Below are 13,475 nucleotides of genomic sequence, written 5' to 3' on the forward strand. Positions count from 1 at the left end.
CAGGGTCCTGGAGATCCATTTCTCGTCACAAGGCCTTGCTAGCAAAGCCCATTCTGAAAGTGCTACTCAAAGTAGCCTGTTAGGGATAGGCTCGTCAGCAGTCTGGGATGAACTAAGGTGCTCGTGCCAGGAAGCAAATGCTGGCTGAACGGCATTGGTCTGTGGGCCACACCCTGGCTTGGAGTAGTCTAGATGCCTCAGAAGGCTTGCCTTCAAATACTCTGTTACCCTTGATCTTCATATTCTCATCAAGTCCACTGACCAGGTGAGGCAGGTAAAAAAATTAGACTTTTTAGTTCTATTTTTTAGTCATACTCTTAGTCAATGAACAAGTTTTTGAACATAACATAAATTTTATGTCTTAAATAATGAGACTTTTGTTGATGGGGGAAAAAAACCCCAAAAAACAAAAGAAGGCAGGATAAAAGCAATTGCATTAAAGGACAGAAACTAGTCACTTAAGACAAAACACATTTGGAGTAGAATGTTCTAACAAATGGATCATGTGTCTACGGAATTTCTACCTTTTAGAGAAACGGAGAATCACATCTGAGAGATGAAACATCAGCTATGTCTCCCTGAAGAAAGGACTTCCTACCTAAGACTAAGGCCTTAGAGAAACATGGAATTGCTCGCTAGGTGAAGATAAGTTATTGGTCGCTTGCTTTCTGTCCCCTCCCCCATCCCGATGCGTTCACTCACAGGAATCGTTGACACAGAGGTCTTCTCCTTTGCCACAGTACTGCTTGCCCTTGGTCCGGAGGTTGGCTCTCACTGGATTGTCAGCACTCGGTCTGAGGATAACACTGAAGATCTGCTTTCCTGTCCACAGGGTGACAGGCTGGAGGAAGAACGGAAGCCAGAGCATCAGCTGGCCAAGCCTGAGGCAACCTCGCCTCACACAAACAGGGCAGGACTGTATGGCGATCAGACCCACACCCAGCACCAGCACAGGTACAAGTGCAAGGACACACCTGTGCACACACACACACCTGTGCATACGTGCATGCGCACACACACACACACAGCACCTGCACAAACCTTTAATATTGCAGGAGGTGGGAGGCGAACTTTAATTTTCTCATCCTTGCCAACCAATATTGAAGCAATGATTTGGCAAGCCTTGGCGCGGTCAAAGAAAGTGTCTTTAAAAGTGAGGAGGTAGGCCCCTAAGAATGTTAAGAAACAACACATACACAAGGAATGAAACTGAGGAAATCACATTTCAATTTGAAAATCAATCTGTACTATTACTAAAAAAGTGACTTAAATGGTGCAGTTGCTATGGGCTCTCTCCTCCAACGAGAATCCAAACTCCACAACTAAGGGAACTTTGGTTTACTCACTGCTGTATCTCCAGTGCTTACAAAACTGTCTGATTTATGATAGGAACTCAATAAATGCTTGTTGAGTCAATGAATAATCAACCAATACTGGATATCTCAAGTAGGTTCACAGTTAAACTTCGTAAACAAACAACAGAATCAAACACAGACAATTAAATAGCTTCTCAAGTCCTCACATGAAACCACGGTGAATGAGAATCACTGTGCTCCAGTCTCCTTTCAAGTGAATTTCACAAACCTACCTGTTAGGAAATCCTGAATAGCAGCAATCAGTGGTTCTCCATTCCTTGGGGTGACAAGATTTGCTTTAGTCTGAAGGAAAAATACACACGGTAAGTTAGCCATCCTTAGAAGCACGATGTAGACCAAAGATGTGCACGGTAAAGATTTTGAACTCTTACAAATAAAAAAGAGAGTAGCAGAGAGATGAGGCTGAAAAGCAGAGGCCAGGGGTGTTAATCCCAGCTATGTTACTAACTTGCGGCTCCGTCATCTGTCAAGGGGGAAAAGAAAGAACCAGCAAGACCAACCGTAGAGGTTCCTACCAACACCAAAATAAAATACGGAGTGAAGCTGTTTTGGGTTCCTGTAAAGAACTCCACCATGCAAGACTTTATTGTTATTAATAAATGTACTTCTCCAAAGAAAATTCACTTCTATGAATGAGAAGTACTATTATCTCGAAATGAATCATTTCAATGCTCCACAATGATGGCAGAAGTGTTCAATTTCTCTTAAGATATTAAGCTCTAACAACAAACAATTCAACAACACGATTTAACCAAAATTTAATGAGTGCCACGTTGGGAAAAAAAGATGCTAGTTGTTCACCGGATGGGTCAATTTAAAGAAGGTTCTGTGCAGCAGACTGCTTCTACTCAAATCTCGAAGTGGAGGTGCTCATGTGCATGTGTGGGTTTTCTGGGCCTCCTCACCCAGAACAAAAGGCCCTCCAAGGCAGAGGCTTGGTCCTGTCTGCTTCTGCACCATGACCCAGAGTAGCAAGCCTCCAACTGGGCAGGGAGAACTATCTATTCACACTTGGTTTAGAGAATCTCTCTGGGGTGGCACAGCGAGTGGTGTGGGAGTGAGAGCAAAGTGCATGAACCTGAGATCTGCATGTTTTAGAAAAGTCTCCTGAGCAATTTGGGTCACAGTCAAGCTAAAACCCAACCTGTTCCACTGAGACAGGCCTGCTGAGCCAGTACAGGGGGTAAGTTTCTCACAGACATTGAGGGAATTTGTCCAGATAGTTCCTGTGGATTCTTCCATCCCAACATCCTTGGAGCCTGATTTTATTGTCATTTTCAGCCAATGGAATATGTTGTCAGAACAAAATGTCTAACTAAATGGATCCTTAAAAGTCAGTGGCAAAGTCTTATTGGTTGGCTGCAGGCTGACAGCTGCTATTATCAGAAGGTTTTCTAAATATCTTTTTAATTAGCAAAATAATGTATATTCATTATAGAAAAAAATCTAAAAATATAGGCAGCTAAAATCCCCCCAAAACCTCAAAAGCCCCAATAAATAGAACTGCCAAGCAGAAAGACCTACTGTTTAAGATTTGGGTATATTACCCTTACAACTTTTTGCTGTAAACATTTTTATAAACACAGAAGCATCTAATTACCAAACAAAATAGGGTCGTGTCATACAACCTGCTTTCTTAATAAAAAATAAATCATAAATAGCTTTCATGCCAAAAAGGGTACAATTATGCCATTTTATGGGCCACACAGAATTTTGCTGTAGAGATGTAACATAATTTAATTTAACCAATTTCTTATTGATGGCTATTGCCTGTGCTTTACTATTACAAGTAATTTTTCAACTCTGATTATTTCCCCTGGAGAGCTTATGACCAATCAGAGTGCGAGTCTGGAAGAATGACTGTCCTCATCTAGTCACCCTCTCACTACAGGAGCGCAGAACAAGAACTCGTTCGTGGCTATCCATCCTTCATCAACCATCTTCTCCTCTCTCACTGCCCACCAACACCCAACACGGCACTCATCACAACCGCTACAGACCGTGAGACTTAGAAGAGAGGCTAGGTTCTTGCTAAGGGGGGTATGATTGCAGCCCAGGGTCTTCGCACCTGCTACTCCTCCTGCTGGACTGTTCTCGCACTGCCAGTCCCACTGCACATTCTCCTACTTCTTTCAGAACTCGGCTCACATGCTACCTTGCCTGTGGCCCTCCCGATCACCCTAATGTAAAACAGGACCCTTTTCCTTCTCTTTCTTCCTTACCCTGCTTGATTCTTTTCTTCCTAGCACGTACTGCCACCTGACGTATTTTACATTTGTTTATTCTCCACCTCTCCCCACACAAATAGGGATGAAAGCAAGAATCTGACTTCCTTATACACTGCTGTGTTCTAAAACAGTGCTTCAATAAGCATCAACTAAATCGTTTTCAAAGGCCAAAAAGTCTGAAGAAATAATTCAAAAGAAGGTTCCAAAAGCACAAAGACGGCCCTTGAAGAATTAGTTCACAAAGCAAAACAAGCAAAACACCTTAAATTTTCAACAACACAGGTCAGATGTACCCTGGTGTGCTAACCTGGGGACATACTGCAAAGCCACTTTAATCAACAACGATGAAGGCGCTAAAACAAATGGGGTATTGATAACCTATTAAGCAGAAAAAAGAAAAATAAAAGCTATTAGTAAAAACCACGACAACCAGCATCTAAATTCATGAAGAACAGATTAAAGAAGTGGGAATAAAGAAAAATTGTGATGTGTAGAAACTTTACCTTATTTAAGTAACTTCCATTATCGTGCTAAAATGTTTCAATAAATAAGAATCAATGTTTTTAAAAAGTCGAAGACATCAGTCTATTTTAGCACGAGTCACTTAGAATTATTAAATTTGCCAAAAGATAACTTAAAACATGTATACAAAATACATGCTAAACACTTCACATGTCAGAAAAGATGTCAACCTCTGCCATGAAGGACCCAGGCAAGGGCCACGACTGCAGCCCCTCCTCCCCATTCCCACCAAACTCCTCATGGACTTGGAACACATTTGCTTGCAACTGTAGAATCAATGCAAACACCCCAAACCAAAACAGACGAGAAGCATCAGATCAGAAATGGTAAAGAGTTTTTGGAGCAGGAACATTTACAACCAAGACACATCACTTTATAACACAGGAAACTAGAAAAGGCCTAAGCTCTAAAACCTGTACAGTTTGGGGCCAGTACGTTTAGGACGAACGTGCCCTAAACAGCCGGCACCGTGCACCACCGAGCTATGGATGGTTCAGGAGGGAACAGTACACACGGTATAGGCGTCAGAGCCCAACTGTAAGCTCCTCAAGAAATGCATATGCCTCGCTCATCACCAAACTCCTCTAGCACCTAATGGGAACTTCTTCACCATTTGTAAAATAAAATGGTGGTAAGAGTCACTACAAAAAGGACTGCTTAGTGTGCCCGTTAGAAGACAAAGAAGTAAGGAATACATTTTGGAAAGGTTTCCACTCAGCATGTTCAATGAAATGTACTGGTGCTTAAAGAATCTTTAGCTACTGGAAAACGTACTTATACAGAACATCTTTTCTCATAATACCCAACAGTCAAGGTATTGCTCACTCTTGTCTCTTTATAACTGGTGCTTGAGTATCCATTTTTTCTCAGGAACCCACATTATGGGTCAGAAAATACCCACGCCCCCAATAAGCACCTATTACAGACACTAACTCACTGATATAATATAGAGTTTTCCAACAGGGCATGCTCCCTTCTCCCTCCTTTTAAAGAGCTGTAAGCTGGGACGCACCACCCTACGTACCCCCATTAGAACAAGGGCCTCTGCTTTAGCTTCTTCTGTTTGAGGAAGATGAAGATTCATTTCATCACCATCAAAATCTGCATTGTAGGGTGTACACACACACTCGTTAAATCTGAAGGTCCGGTGGGGTTTGACCCTGGCCTGTGGGACACAAAACAAAACAAAACAGAAGGAGGGCTTAGTCATTTATCAAAAGTTTCTTAGTTTTGAAACATTAAAAAATGGCTTCCTGGAAAACTGGAAAATTTAGATTAAAGAAATAAATTTTTAGTATGTTGTGTCAAGTGATACACGTCACTTGTAGACTCATTCAATAGCTTTATTAGCTCAAACCAACGTAATGAACTTGTTTTGTTATTACGAGGCAAACACCAACATAGGAACCACATGAGGGGACGGATATCATCGTTTGATATAAAAAAGATCAGTGGCAGAAGCTGATTAAAACACACTGCCTACATAAAAACCCACTGAGTTTATCACACTGAAAAAACCCCAAAATAAATAAGTAAATAAATAAATAAACAAACTAAAACAACCTCGTTGGAAGTAACTGAGCACCTACTTCTCACTTCCCAAATTGACAATAAAGGAAAACCAATTAGGCACTTAGGCTGCCTTTCCTTTGTGAATTGTAATTCTAGGTAAGCAAATAGCCCTCGTTTTTCAGTACAAGAATGCTATGTACTAAATGTGAAAGGAATGAAAAACTAGAGAATCACCATTTTACAGCCCCAATGAAAGAATATAGGCAAAGATCATAAATGGGTGAAACCATTAGAAACAAGGTTGATGAAGGACCTCTCAAGGAAGGTATCAGATGAACCCCTACCTTTTTAGCATAACTAAGGGTGGGGTGTCTAGATAACATGCGCCTCCTGAAATAAGGCAAGAGGAAGTAGCCAGCACCAACCATGACTTCTTGCCAAAAAGTTGAACCTGAATCTGATCATGCCTTCCGAACTAATTTCCAGTTTACGGGAATAAGATGAATGAAGAAACACTGAATGTCATACGTGTAAGGGCAAACTGAGAACATGTGACATTCAGGACAAATGAGCTGGTTTCTTCCACAAGGACATTGAAATTACAAAAAGGAGGGAGGGCTGTTCTGGTCTAGAGACCTAAGACATGTATCAACTAAATGTAATGTGTAGACTTTGCATCTTGATTCCAACAAACTAGCTGCAAAAAGATTTTTGAGACGCTTGGGGAAATGGGAGTCTGGACTGGATACTATACAATACCAAAGAATGGGTTGTGTAATGGCACTGTGGTGATGCTTGTATTAAAGACGTAAACTGAATACACTTGGGGTAAAAGATATGGCACCTGGGTTTATCAAAGAAAAAAGGGAGAGAGAAAACAAGTGAGGCAAAATCTAGAAAATTATCAAATATTGAGGATGGGAATATGTAAGTTCATTACAGTATTCTTTCCAGTTTTGTTTGTATTTGAATTTTTTCAAACAAAAGCATTTCTGTTTAAACAGTGCTCCAAAGCCAAGTAGAAGTTTCCAGAAAAGGCTTTGGTTCACCCCCTAGACTCCATAATCATAAACTGCTTTTTTGGTATTTCCACCAGTAGGTAAAAAGACTGATGTAATGTGTTCATAAACTACTGAAAACTGGAGCTAGAAAAACACTAGTTTAAGATCCTGTTTAAACACTGTTTGCAAATGCTCATGGATTTAATGGCTTTGCAGATAGGAGAATTTATGAATATTTAACAAGTTAAAGTTGCATCTCATTTCCATTTGGAATCTCCAGAAAAAAAGGAACTGCTGCTGTTGCAAAACTGAATCACCAAAAAAATATGGTTTAGGGTCTTAGTTGGAGGGCTACTGCAAAGAAAAATCTTTTAAGCATTTTAGTTCCCTAGTTAATATGCTCAGTTAAATCGAAAGTCAATTTTCTGCCACATCTATTTTACGTAAGTTTGTGCACACATATATATGCATATATATATTTTTGTTTATAAGTGAAATCATGCTAGTCTCTTTCACACTAATTTTCAATTAGTTCCTGTTTTACTGTTGTGTGTTAGTATTACATTATAAATATTAAAAACATTGACGGGAAGCTTGAAATTTAAAAGTGTTACTCAAACTGAAAAGGGAGAGAAGAGGAATATCAAGTTATGAAAATTTGAGATGACTGGCAATTTTAATGTTAGGAGTCTGGAACTGAGCATTGCACACACAGCGAGTTTCCACCCGACAGAAACTAAAACCAGCCCTCTCCTACTCACCAGATGCGCCATGATGCTCAATTTGTGCAGCGAGGGCTGCCGATTGAAGAGCACCACATCCCCATCTATGAGGTGTCTCTCCACGATGTCCCCATACTTGAGCTCGTGAGCCATCTTTTCCCTATTTCCATATTTCAAAAACCTTAAGATACAACAATAAACATGTGAGAACAAAGTTCCCTCACCAAGTTTCTCCCTCTTCATCTCTAAGATGATCATATTTCATGGAATCAATTCAACTATGACAAATTGACGGTAAGGTACAGCTCAATTTTAGAAATGTTAAAATATGAAAAGTATGTCTTAGAATCACAGAAATCGAGTAATAAATCAGCATTTCCCACAGGTCCCTATCGATATGCTTTTATCTCATGTTTATCTCATGAGACAAAAAGGCACTGGCAGTCAGTTCATTTTGCTGTGAAAAGCCAAAGTTGGCAAAATGAGTGCCTATATGCTGGGTTATGAGTACATTGAAGTGAGCCCAGGTGACACAGAAAATGATCCATTTTCATATTCCGATATGTTTTGTCCGCCTAGATCCAATAAGGCTAAAAACTAGGTTACAAATTAGTATTTCATGTATAGTCAATTGTCAAACAGAGCAAATGACGTCACCGAGGCTCACTGCAATTTAAACAGGTATTTTCCACGGGCTAAAATGTCCCCCAAATTGTACTCTGGACTGTATTCTGCGGCTAAGCATGGGAACAGTGACCTTGGTGTCCTGAGACGGTAGTTGCATCCATCGAGGCTGGAAAGTATTACCTTTTCATCTGCGTGTGTCTCTGCTGAATGAAATTGGCTCCTGGGTGAACCTCAGGGCCATTTTGAATCAGCTTCCTCAAAAAATTAATGTTTGCTTTGTTTACCTGCAAACGCAGAATAAAAAACGCAATGAGATACTGTTAGGTTTCTACAAGCTCGTACGCTACGCTGACGTGGGCGTCACTCTTTCCTTTCCTATTGAGTCTCGGAGAAAGAGGCAGAGCCCAAGCAGCCTGCTGCTGAACATCCTGAGTGTAATGACATGGGCTGACACACAGGAGCCCAGGATCCAGTCTGAACAGGGTCACTCACTTGCTGGGTGACATGGCCAAGTCCTCTGCTGGGCTCTGGTATCCCCATCAGTATAATAAGTGGGCTGGACTGGACTGTGGAGACCTTTCAGCACAGACTGTGGTCCTAAGAACAGGTGGCACCTTCAGCTACAATGATGTACCCTGGGCTTCCATTCTAAGTCTTCAAAGCTGTGCCACCAGCGCCCCAGGGGCTGGTGTCCATCGCTGAGCCCTGCAACCTTTCGGACAACAGTGTCCTGGAGCATCAGCTCAGAGAAGGAAACTCGGGATCATTAGTGACTCCGCTGAAGACACTTTACACACGCTTCATCAGCAACATCTATGATCTGGATCAATTACGACTCTCAAAGGCCACGCTGATCACTATCCTCCGGTGAAAGGCCTGTGCAGCTCAGGATAAAACGTGCTCTAAGTGCCGTTTTATAATCATCACGAGTGAGGACTGAGTACAAAGTGCTGTAGCCCTTCTGGGTATGCACCAATAACCTTAACATATTCAGTCTGTGACTCAGTCATTCTAAGGCTTTAAAAATAAAAATCCATTCCAACAAAATCAACTGGGTGTGGTGCTTATCATTTTGTTCCTTTACAACATAAGCTAGGAACCAACAAAGAAAGAACTCAAAACGATTACTTAGAAAAAAAACTGTTGCAGAACAGTGTGTTTAATGTATGTATGAACATATACACATAAAGCCAGACACAGCTGTGACAGTACATGTTGAGCATGTTATATGTGGTGATATGTTTACGAAACAAACTGGAAAGACACACATATTCACACACACACCAAGATGTGGGTTGGGGGAGTTACCGAGGATTTTCCACTGTCTTGTGTTTGGAATCTCAAAACATAATGTAAAAGACTGGATTCAAAACCAAGAATTGAGCTGCTGAAGGTACTGACCTTCTCAGGAAACGTGAGAATTTTGGCCACATGAACCGGCACAGCCACCTCGTCGATCCGGAGGTTGGGGTCAGGCGATATGACTGTTCTGCCAGAAAAATCCACCCTCTTTCCTGAGAGGTTGCCTCGAAATCGACCTACATAGATAAAAATACGTCCTAAGGGGCACATGGCACAAGGTGTGCTGTTTGGGGGTAATATAAGCAGACAGACAAAGCCTGTGATCTTCAACTAGGTAAGCTGAACACACATTAACAACAACAACAAGAACAAACAAAAAGTACAACAAAGGCAGGAGACTGTCTCTTGCACATCTTGTTGGCGGCATACCCTGTTTCCCCTTCAGACGCTGGACGAAACCCCGCGTCCACTTCTTGGGCGCCATGTTGAGGGGGATGCCGGAGAGCTCGCTGTTGATGTACAGAGCACACTGCAGCTGCAGGAAGTCCCAGTCTTCCATGATCATCTGGGTCTTAGCTCCTGATATCCGGTGCTAACAGCGAGCAGACCGCGAACAGAAACAAGCCTGGTCAATTTGACTTTCTTGATCACAAATGTGTGCAGAGATATACTCCAAATCTTAGGGCTTGGAAATGCGAATGGGAAGCACTGACCTTTTTAATGACGTCATTTAGAAAAATGATTTCTGTCAGTTTCATTGTCAGATCATCTTCATTGGTGCCAGACTTCAAATCGCTCACGACGGAGGGTCTGATACACAAAGGGGGCACTAAAAGCCGAGTGAGAATCAAATCGGAGGGCTTTCCAGCTTCTGGATTCATCAGAAGTAGAGGGACATCTGCAGCTGGGATTCGCTTAAATAAATTCAGAACTACTAAGGGATTCAAGTTTTCCTATGGAAAGGAAAGAAAAGAGATATATGTGAATTTTCCATAGTTTGGGCAAAAGCTTACTTCTCCTTGCTCTCTAGCCTATTCACCACTTAGAATAAGTGATGGCAGGGACTTCTGTCAACATGCTATGTTGCAAGACCCTAAAAATTTGCATGCCTTTTATTCCAATTACTTAAGCCAATAATCCCCCTTCTCATAATTATTCCAAAGGGTATAATTTTAGAAATTACCACAAAGGCTCAGCTATAAGGATGTTCACTAAAGCTGTTCTTAATAATGAAGTTGGAAACAGCCTGACAGCTTACTAGTTAAAGAAAATCATGGTATATGCATACGTGGAAAACTATGAAGCCATTAAAGCAAAGAGACATACAGAAGTGAGCTATTGCCATGAAGATGTTCACAGAATATTGGTAAATGAAACAAGCGTACGTACGACGTAACCTCATTTGGGAGATGTACATCTATACAGAAAAGAGGAAATGGAAGAATTTACGAAGGTTTTAAAAGTGCTGTCTTTAGATGAGCGGAATTATAGTCACTTTGCTTCTGCCTTTACATTTAAATTTGGTGCAGTGAACTTACATCAGCCTTGTGTTAACTTCATGTAATAGAGGTGCTATGCTGCAACAACTTATTCTTAAGAACTATGCAAATTATCTGAGCTATCCCATGATCAAAGGTAAGAATGGTGAGCTTGTGTCTTGCTGCTGCTTATTCCTTTTCTTGGGATCAAAGACTGTGTGACGGAGAATATATGCTAAAAGCCGAATCTGCTATGCATAACTTACTGAAAAGGAGAACAAAGTTAAGAAAGGCATGTCTGCACATCTACTGCGCTTAGAACGCTGCTGCAAGAGAAAGCTTCTGTGGTCCCATCCTGGAGATGGCAGGGAAGTCAGGGAGAAGAACGTTTTTCCAGTCCATGTCCTTGCCCAGAGAACAATTCCCTTCCTCAGTTTCCCTGCATCCAGCAATGGGGACCTCACTACCACCTGAAGCAGTTAGGGAGGAAATCTAACTGTTCATAGAATTCTAGAAAGGGGGTAAAGGGGATGAAGGCCAGACGTCACCTGCAGTACCAGTCAGTACTAGACGAGGACCTTGTACCACGGTAATGGTAAGAGTCTGGAAACCATTCCTTGGCAAGAGCAGCTGCCCAAAAAGCACATGGGGGACGCTGCGGACTTACTGTATGAGCAGGAAACAGAAATCAGGGATCAATGGAAAGACAGCAAGAAGGGCTGATTGTAGTACAGGGCAGAACATCCAAACGGATGTCCTAACAGCTAGCGCTCTGGAGTGTGGGCTGCTTCGGGTGGTGGTGAGGGAACATGGCTGGAAGGACGTCACCCAGGGCAGCCTGTCCCTCAGTCGGCCGGGAGCACCGTGGAAGGCATTTCTACCTGCTGGGGGGACAGCACTGATGGCATCTATGGAGGGACTCTTGTCTGCAGATCTACCAACCTCTACATTTGTATTAAAACTGGGAGTGGATGTATATTAGTCTTCTGGGGATAGAGTCCAGAGGTTCTGTTTTCCTAAAAGGCTCTGTGACTCAGAAAAGGTCAAGCACCGCTGCTCTCAGGTCTCTTCCATGCAATCATATTGTGCTGCCCCTAAAGGCATGGGGCTCCACATTCCTGAAAATGGCATGAAGCAGGATGGGCTGATGATCTCGGAGACCTGCTCCAAGCACCATGACTGGCATCAAACTGAACCTCAGAAAAACGGATCTTGTTACAGACCACACATTGAGTGGAAACCAGCAAGAATACAAGGCAGAGCACAAGTGTTATACGAGGTACAGGAAACGGACACGTGGTTGAGGGAAGGCTGAGATCTCAAAGGGGGTCCAAACAACAGTGGAGGCTGAAGGGAAGCAGCTAAGGGATGGGGGTTCTGGTGAGGGAGGGTCGGGGGCGGAGGCCTCATTAAGCTGAAGGGACACTATGAGTCTGAGCGCACGGCAGAGGTGGGAGGAAACATCTTATTTTTCATGATTGTTACCACAGAAATGTCAGTAGCAGTGGTAACTACAGACTGCCATTGGGCAACACGCTCTAAGCACTTGCTCCGTGCCAGGCGCTGTGCTAAGCACCTGATTGGGAATTCATCTCTTAATCCTCACAGAAGCCCTAAAGCAGGCACTCCTGTAATCAGTTTCATAGCTGAGGAAACTGAGGTCCAGGTTGGGTCGTGTGTCTAAGGTGACAGAGTTAAGTGGCAGAGCTGGGCTCTAATCTCAGGTTTGTCTGACCCCAAAGCCAAAGCTCTTAATCAGTACCCTAATCACCTTTAGGGTGTCAACCTGGGTAAAGTGGGGTGGGGGCAGTGGGAGCGTGCCCCCAGAGCTCAGCTTGGTGTGCTACTTAAGTGACTCTTAAACGGGAGGGGGTTACCCCCTGGGCCAAGTCATTTAGGAGGCGTTTGCACACAAGATGCCTTCCAGGCCCTAGAGGAGAATCCCTGCTACCGTGGAGAGTGCGAGAAGCGGTCCTTGGCAAGCCAGGACAGTGGCCACAGGTCCCGGGCAGAGCCAGCAGGCAGTGCAGGTGGGAAGCAGGGCGCCTGATCTGAGAGCAGCAGAGTGTGTGCAGAGGAGGCTGCACCCAAGGGAGTCCGGGCACCCTCCTGCTTACTGACCAAGGCCGTCCGCCAGGCTTCTGACAGCTTTCTACATGGCACTGGCCTGGACAGCACCTCACTTTCACGCTGTAGGACAAGACCAACTTTCTCACCTTAACCTTCACCTCAACTCCCCCTGCAGTAGCTTCATTCAAGTTCCTTGAAGACATCTCCACTGGAATGAATTGCTGCTGCCCCCCCCCCCCCATTTCCAGGAGAACGACTATTTTCCTAATGCCCACGCGTGGGCACTCGCTCACCTCTGATCACTTCCTCTCACACCCAACCCTACAGTGGCTGGCCATCAATTCCTGTCCATTCTTACTGTACACAATGACTCTGGCTCCATTACCATTACCCAGGTTCAGGGTCTGTTCTCCCTACCCTTTTTCTACCTCTAAATCAAAGCGTAACCTATATATACTAAATTACACAAATCCGAAGAAACTTTTTACATGTATACACCTATACACATATGTCACGATTCAGATCGAGACATGGAGTCTTTCCACCCCTCCAGAAAGTACCGATGCCCCCTTTCCAGTCAGCACTGAGCTCTCACCCCCGGGGAAACAGCTCTCCTGTCACCTATTAATATAGATCA

The 13,475-nt window shown here is 43.2% G+C and overlaps 1 protein-coding gene across 2 annotated transcripts in view; it reads right to left on the reverse strand.

Moving 5' to 3' along the window:
• The window catches only part of POLR3A (RNA polymerase III subunit A), a 45,037-nt gene that overhangs the window by 26,135 nt on the left and 5,427 nt on the right, over positions 1 to 13,475 (reverse strand). For both annotated transcript variants that reach the window (XM_081075317.1, XM_081075316.1), the window contains exons 6-14: positions 10,004 to 10,243; positions 9,720 to 9,882; positions 9,390 to 9,526; positions 8,169 to 8,272; positions 7,401 to 7,542; positions 5,151 to 5,291; positions 1,589 to 1,658; positions 1,042 to 1,169; positions 703 to 841 (exon numbers count right to left, since the gene is read on the reverse strand). In XM_081075317.1, the coding sequence (XP_080931443.1) occupies positions 703 to 841; positions 1,042 to 1,169; positions 1,589 to 1,658; positions 5,151 to 5,291; positions 7,401 to 7,542; positions 8,169 to 8,272; positions 9,390 to 9,526; positions 9,720 to 9,882; positions 10,004 to 10,243 (1,264 nt within the window). The remainder of the gene's footprint in view (positions 1 to 702; positions 842 to 1,041; positions 1,170 to 1,588; positions 1,659 to 5,150; positions 5,292 to 7,400; positions 7,543 to 8,168; positions 8,273 to 9,389; positions 9,527 to 9,719; positions 9,883 to 10,003; positions 10,244 to 13,475) is intronic.

The sequence above is a fragment of the Rhinolophus hipposideros genome (assembly GCF_964194185.1).
Source record: "Rhinolophus hipposideros genome assembly, chromosome: 15".
Taxonomy (NCBI): Eukaryota; Metazoa; Chordata; class Mammalia; order Chiroptera; family Rhinolophidae; genus Rhinolophus; species Rhinolophus hipposideros.